Here is an 8,067-nt window from a genome sequence, read left to right on the forward strand (position 1 = left end):
TTTCAAAAATGAGAAATGACACAGCAGTTATTTCCTGAAAACCAAAGTATATAAAAGAGAGACACTCCGGTAGTGTGACAGTGTGTGTGTGTGTGTGTGTGTGTGTGTGTGTGTGTGTGTGTGTGTGTGTGTGTGTTTCACTGGTGTGTGTGCAGAAGAATCAGTAATGATGAAGTGCTTGTATCTTTTGTCTGCTGTGTTTCACGTCGCTGCAGGAGAGTGAAGTGACAGTGTGTGTGTGTGCGCACGTGTGTGTGTGAATGTGTGTGTGTGTGTGTGTGTGTGCGTGAGCGCATGTTTCACTGGTGTGTGTGTAGAAGAATCAGAATTTCTATTACAGAAAGGAGAGAGAATATTAGTAAAATGATCAAATATTTATCATTTAGAGTTTTAATTAAGAACAACTTTACTTACTTGTTATAATATTAATAGAACCAACAGATCTACAGTGAGATTATTTTACACCCCTATAATACTTACAGTGTGTGTTTTTACACATTTACTGAATTACATCTCTCACAATCTCTGTCTTAGTGAATGTATCTATAATAACTCATATAAAGTGTAATAGAAAAGTTCTTTTCCTGTAACTTGTAACTGTCACGTCTTCATTCTGGTCTTAGCTGTAAATAGATGCGTGTGAATTTCACATCTTTTTCTGCTGTCTCTCTGTCAGTGACCATCTTCACTTCCTGCATTACACCTTATTTACTGTTATTTTTAAACACTAGTTAAATGCATTTGTCAGTACTGTGTTCACATTTAAAAAAAAAAAAAAGTTTTAAAGAAGTGAACATAGTATTGAGAAATGTGTATAAATAATTGTTAAAACTGGAAACTGATCAGTTTAAAGAAATCTGCACATTGTGTAGTTGTAACACGCTGGCTGCGTCTGAAATGGTGTACTACCTACTACACAGTAGACGAACAGCAGTACACCAGAGGGGTAGTAGTTATGTCCGAATTCTCAGTAGGAGAGAAATACCCGGATGGTGTACTGCTTCCGGTGAGATTTTGCAGCGTGCAACCGATGGACACTACGCGAGTCAAAAATCCCATAATGCAACAGGACTGGTGCGCACGAGCTCAGAAAAAAATGGTGGAAGACAGCGCGTCGGCTCTTTTTAAGTATTAAACCTTGGTTAAACAGGACTTGTTTAACAATACCCGAATAAATTGTTAACTTGTTGAAGGTTTAAACAAGAAAACAGTTGTAACAGCGTTTGAAACCTTTTTTGTGATCTCCATCATGCCTTAGCCGGCCAAGCTAACGACAACGAATTTACCTCAGTCTGTTAACCCCGCCCACTTTACACTCTAATTCAGTTCACTTTCCTGATCTGCGTTTTGCCGTGTAGTAGGTTCAAGATTTTGGAATTAAATGTACTGAAGTATTTTTCTTAAAAACATTTTGAAATGTTGTACTTCATATTGAAACTCATGGAGTTTCTGTGCTTGTCCTCTGGGTTCTCTGGTTTCCTCCCACCTCCTAAAATACACCAGTAGGTGGACTGACCAAGATAAATTGCCCCTAGTTATAATTGTGTGTGTGTGGTTGGTTGTGTTTCCTGCAGTTGAATGCGCTACAATTTCTTTACCTTCTGGAGGAACAGTTCAGTGAATTGATCGTGAGTTGAGGTGTGTTTCCCTCCTTGGTTCCAGACTGCGGTCGTCCAGGTTAATCCCTTGCCCTTTGAGAAGGTTAATAAACTGATCCACCTTACGTTGTTCAGAGAAACACAGAGAACATTGGAGTAGGAACCCTTGACACTGAGCAGGCAAAGGTTCAAGCAATGTACAAACTTATACAAAAAAATATTCGGAGTATGAGTATGTTTATATAGTGTGGAGTGGTGATTGAGTCCAGGTGTGTGCAGTCAGTAATGCGGTGAGCTTGAGCGTGTGAACTGGGAGTTGGAGTCCATGGTAGCCATATTTGTAGTCGATGGTAGCCATATTTGTAGTCGGAGGTGCATGCTGGGAAATGGAGTCAGATGCCAAATTCTGTGTTGACATGGCAGACACATCATCCTCTTTTGTGTAAGAAGACTGCTATACATGATCTTGTTTGGGACTTTTGTGGTCCCAAATTTGAAGTCTCCTGTCTTCATGTAAAAAACAAAGTGTGAATGAGTGTGTAAAGACCTTCCTGTTCACCAAGGACTTGTTCACATACTTCACAGCGCGCTGCATAAAGGGGAAACCATGACAAGTAGTTAGGAACTGGGCTGAGAAACAAGAGATTAGGGATTAAACGTACTGAAACATAAGTATTTTCATAAAAATTCATTTTGAAATGTTGTACTTCATATTGTATTCAGTAGATTGTGAGTTTTTGTATGTTTGTTTCTGTAGGCTGTTCTCTCTCTGGTGATATTCTGACAGTAATCACAGGACACACAGGTGGTTCAGTGCTGTTCCCCTGCTCCTGCTCTGACCTGCACACCAAACCTCAGAGATTCACCTGGTGGAGCTACAGAACAGGACCTCTGACAGAAGTGTTAAATGATGAACACTACCGTGACAGACTTCAGCTGTTTAATCACATTTCTCCTGCTAATCTGTCTCTGCTCATATCTGACCTGAGAGAAGCGGATCAGGTAGACTACAGGTGCAGGACTGAGAAGGAATACAGAGACATCAGGCTTAATGTTAAAGGTAAAGTATTTAAATACACAATAATAGTTGATATTCAGTGAAAACAGACTTGATCAGTGTTCAAATGAATTATAGTTAAATATGTAACAAAAAAGTTTACTCCATTTACCAGGGTTTAGGATTTTACTCTAGAAGTCATTTTTTTCAAAATCATGTTATAAATAGCAATAAATACCGATTATGGGTATCAGACTGACCTGAACTTTGGAATGCTATCAGATTGGATTTGAGTCTAATCTATGATTTATTTTGGTAACACTGCAGTGTTTATAAATATAGACTAATTTTATATATAAGTAAATTGTCTCTTTGTTTCATTAGCATTATGAATTAAGTGAACTACCATAAAATAATGTTAATATGACTTGAAACGTTAAAACCAAACTCACTCTAAGTAAGTCAACCTGGAAAGCATCATAACACCATTTAATGTCCACAGCAGAGCTTCCTGGGTGTATAATAAATATAGATTGATAAAATATAGAAAAATATATATAATAAAGTAAATTTTCTCTTTGCACAAAATGACATCATTTATTAACACTTGGAAGGGTTTCATTAGCATTATGTGAACTACTATAAAAATGTTAGAATCATATTCTGGTGAAGGTAAGAGGCTTTTCTTCATTCTGTTTACAAACATGTTGTATCTAAATCCAAAACACTGCATACAATTATATACAACATCAAAATCTGTAAGAGAAGCTACAGGGGCATACAGTTCACAAATCTGTTTAAAAAAAATTCATAACTGTGTTGAAAAACAATGTTTAAATGACATTACAACATCTACATTTAAATTGAAGAACGATGTAAACTTCGTCAATTAAGAACTTAGTAAAGAACAGTCCAGTAGTCTGATGCAGCAGGTTTACTGACAGGACCTAATGGGTCATTCCATCTCAAGTGGTCCAATAATTACAAAGTCGGTTGCTCGACTGTTTTTAATTTTCAGAATTATTTCTGAGTGATTACTCTATGTATTGGCGTTGCAAAACCAGCAGTTTTTTGTTATACAGCTGTTTACGGAAACCTCAATATCTCGGTTCAGGATGGTCCTAGCTTCCTGGAACAAAAACTGACCTCTAGCGCACATTAAAAGTTCAAATACATAAACATTTTGCACATTCTTGTTCCTTAGAGTTAGAAATATAGTCCAAGTGTAGTGCTGAAGATTGCTCACAGTTCCACATTTAGGGTCAATTTATAATAATGGGAAGGGTTCGAGTCTCAGTTTTAATTTTTATGAGGTACCTAGATAAGTATAGTGTGCATGCAGAACATTTCATTTTTGAGTTGAGAAAGTAAGGGGCGAGAAAGTGGCATTTTTTAAAATTCTGTTCACTTTTGGGTTGAATATCTCTGGTGGGGAACCAGATACAAACCTAAACTATACTTACCTTTGGCAAACGGCATCAGAAACATGATTGCCTTGTTACAGAGCTCGGGGTATTTGGAAGACACATGCAACCAGAACTGAGTCAAAAGTCTTTCTGAAAAAAAAATCAGTTTCTAAAAGCTATCACAGGATAGAAGACTGTCCTGTTCCTTGGAGGTGAGACCTGCATTTACATCCTTAACGTGCTTGGCAAAGTTATTCTGTATCCAGCTCTACTGTTCTCTCATGCCAGGGAAATAGTCCTGTATCTGTGACTTCAAAGCCTGCAGGTGCGCTGCCATAGCAACTGCTACACTGACAGGAAGTGGCCTTTCCTTCAAAAACACACACGTTTTCTCGCAGTTGGCTCGGACGACTGAAGATGGTGTGATTCATACACACTTTCATACACAACAGACACGCCAATCCACCTACCATGCACGTCTTTGGAGGGGAGGAAACCGGAGTACCCGGAGGAAACCCCCGCAGCACGGGGAGAACATGCAAACTCCGCACACACAGGGTGTCGATTCGAACCCCCAACCCTAGAAGTGTGAGGCGAACGTGGTAACCACTAAGCCACCGTGCGCCCCCCATCTCCTCACACAGAAGGGAAAACAAACGTGTAATGGACGACTTTTGATGTAATTCACCATTCTGTCAGCATCATCCAAAACAGTCTTTAAATCCGTGGACATTCTCTTAGCAGCTGATGCCTCTGTGTGAATGCAGCAATGTATGTGAGTGAGCAGTGGGGCCGAGTCTCTGACCTGCTTCACCAGTCCACTGTGTTGCTCCATCATAGAGCGAGAACCATCAGTGCTGAGTCCAACACACTTTGTCCTGCTGATGTCATTGGAAACCATGAAATTGTTCAAAAAGTCAAACACAGCTTCAGCAGTTACATTTGAATGTAGAGGTCTGCAAAAAAGAAACTTTCCTCGGTTTCTCCATCACACTCATATCTAATGAGTGTGAAATTCTGTAAAAACGACAAGCCTGAACTCTGCTAATTAGCTGCTGGAACACATTCTCAGACAGATCATTGATTCAGCACTTAATCATGTTGTTTAATAATGAAATGAAGTTTTGTTTCTTAACTTGACCATCTGCTTAGCGGCTGCTAAACTCAAGTCGAGTAGCTAACTAAAAGTAGTGACACTACTAACTTAACTCCATTTTTCAGTAGTGTGACAGTAGCTCCAGTACTTTACAAATAGTGTAGCTTTTCCAGTAACAAGTTCAAATGAGTAATGATGTAGTGCAACCAATCACTACGTATTTTGTCCAGTTATTACGATGGCCTTCACTGCATATCTGTAGTACCTGCTTACTTCACATGAATTAAGAGCCTCAGTGTAGTTCACATGGCCAGGAAGAGACCGTCTGATGGACACGTAATGCGACCAACCACAGTTTGTTACGTGATGTATGGGGCGGGGAAATGATTCACACCACGTCCTTGGACTCGGAGTTAAATGAATCCGTGTGAGATGATTATGTTGACCAGGACCGTTTCTAGAGTTTGATCAGTACAGGGGCACGGGCCCCACAAGAACTTTACAAACATACTTTAAAAAGTTTTAAGGGGGTCCAGGGTCAGCGTTTCATTAGTTCAATTTTACAATTTAAATGTCTGTAAAGGCCTTTGCTAAACTTTTATATAAAACTTTAAGGAATCAAAGTTTTATTTATTTACTTACTTTAAACTTTTTTAGGTATAAAAACTGGTTATTGTTTGGTTAAATGACAGACAAACTATATTTTTATACCTTGGAACTCTGTTTTACCATGGTCATTTTTAAACAATTGCTAACAACATTAACTTCATCAATGCAAGTTTACATTTTATTTGATATTTACTATACCTCATTTCTATTAAAACTCCTGAAATAAATACACATAGATATACACAAAAAAAAGCTTGTATCTGAAATCCCATCACAATAATACAGTAGTGACTTTTGAAATAATCTGTATATAAAACAACAAATATATAAACATTATCATTACATTTAAAATCCATCCTCTCCAATCCTAGTCCATCAGAAACCTAGTCCCCAAAAACAAATTCATTATGTTTTATTTACACAAATACCAGACAATATAATGGAGCCACTGAAACTGTGAAATTATCTCTTAAACCAGGGATGGGCGATTCCGGTCCTGAGGGCCACTGCACTGTCCTGCAGAGTTTAACTCCATCCCTAATCACACACACCTGAAACATCTAACCAAAGATTTATACGCAGAAAATTACAGACAGGTGTGTTTGATTAACATTTTTATGAGTAAACTAACTAACCAGCCTCCTAAATGAACAAATCACTTCAAAAAGACTCGTGTCCCAGTAAAAAGGGTTTAGCGACGCCCGTGTTCTTGACAACTGCACAATTACACTAAACTGTATTGTATGTCTTTTGTTTATTTTCAGATTAATCTTGCATTATTAAGACATTAATAATAGTCAGTTATATAAATTATTACACATAAATATTAAGAGATTAAATACAAAGATATAAAGATTAGATACAAAGCTTAAAATAATTCGTCCAAGACTTCGATTATAAAACGATGTACAAGAGATCAAGCTCAAATTTAAGGATACATATACAGGTGAACACGATCATCATTTTAAATTGATATGTAGCTTAATGTGCACCTTACATATTCATAATTGTTCTGAATTATTTTTAAATTGTGTTTAATTTTTGCAAAATGATAGCGTTATTCATGAACTGATTCAAAATCTTGACATACTAGACTACACGTTATATCAACTTAACATGAACATTGATAAACACAGTCTGTACATCAGCTGATGCTTTAGGAAGTCCTTTAAATACATGTCTTTATAAATATTTATTTAGGTTCATGTCAGTGGTTATGAAGGGTTTATGTAGGTGTCATGTAGCCCTAAGAAGATGTCCCTTAAGTAATGTCTTAACTTTATTTATAAGATAAGGTTGTTTTTATGCAAGGTGAAGTATATTAATTGTGATTATTATTTATTATATTAAGTTTACCAGTATAGGTTCAGTGTTGGGTATCACAGTCCTGATATTGGATTCATATAGAAAATTTGAACAGGTGATTGGCTCATCCTTTAAAAATCTCTTCTGTTTGCACCAGAAAATGTTGTGATTTACAAGCAGGGAATATTAATAATGCAGTACTTCTATTATTAACTGTAAATGTTATGTTTACAGACTGTGAGCTGGTGAATAAGACAGGGGTAGAGCATGTGACTGTGTTCACAGGAGAGTCTGTAGTTCTGCCCTGCGTCTGCACTGACCTACAGGACAAACCAAAGTCTGTAAAATGGGAGTTTATTGGAATCAATCATGTTCAGGAAATTTACCCTGAACAGACTGGACGTCACAGAAACAGAGTCAAACTGGTCAGTAACAACGCTCCAGGAAACCTCTCTCTACTCATATCAGACCTGACTGAAGAGGACCTGGGAGATTACAGATGTTCTGTACAGGACGATAGCAGAGATGTCAGATTATCTGTTAAAGGTACATGTTTTCATTAATGACTGTGAGTATGCTTTACTCCAGTGTCATGTGCCATATTACTAACAGTGATAAAAACAGTCATTGGTTTTAATAAGTTTTGTCTTTTCAGTAGGAAGAAGAGAAACTTCAACACACTCGAGGAAAACAGACACAACACCTCCATCAGAACCGCCTCAGAGTAAAACAACAAACTCTCCACCTGCATCATCCTCAACAACACTGGAACAAGATAAACAACAAACACACAGCAGCCTCCCTCTAGGTGCCAAAACTTTTCATCAGCAATGAAAAAACACATCTGTATTTTTACATTTATTAACATTTTTGGTGTGTTTTATTACAGTTTTCGGCATTCTGGCGGTTTTATTGTTGGTGATACCCGGTGTAGTGACATTTATTTGTTGGAGACGCAAAGGTACAACACACACACACACACACACACACACACACTCTCACTCACAAACTCTCACACACACACACACAAAACAACAAATTCTGAGATTGATGAAC

At 37.6% G+C, this 8,067-nt stretch overlaps 1 protein-coding gene across 1 annotated transcript; it reads left to right on the forward strand.

The window, feature by feature from the left end:
• Nucleotides 1-1,857: 1,857 nt before the first annotated feature.
• LOC128628707 (junctional adhesion molecule-like) lies at nt 1,858-7,574 on the forward strand. Its single transcript, XM_053685900.1, has 2 exons — nt 1,858-2,658; nt 7,246-7,574. The coding sequence occupies exons 1-2, from the start codon at nt 2,340-2,342 to the stop codon at nt 7,572-7,574; spliced, it is 648 nt and encodes a 215-aa protein (XP_053541875.1). The 5' UTR covers nt 1,858-2,339.
• The last annotated feature ends 493 nt before the right edge of the window (nt 7,575-8,067 follow it).

The sequence above is a fragment of the Ictalurus punctatus genome, chromosome 2, assembly GCF_001660625.3.
Source record: "Ictalurus punctatus breed USDA103 chromosome 2, Coco_2.0, whole genome shotgun sequence".
Lineage (NCBI taxonomy): Eukaryota > Metazoa > Chordata > Actinopteri > Siluriformes > Ictaluridae > Ictalurus > Ictalurus punctatus.

Excerpts from the sequence above, each read along its gene's own strand:
- LOC128628707 (XM_053685900.1), top strand. The coding sequence starts at position 2,340 with ATGTTTGTTTCTGTAGGCTGTTCTCTCTCTGGTGATATTCTGACAGTA. Across the intron at positions 2,659-7,245 it reads CATCAGGCTTAATGTTAAAG|ACTGTGAGCTGGTGAATAAG; the intron begins GTAAAGTATTTA and ends TTATGTTTACAG.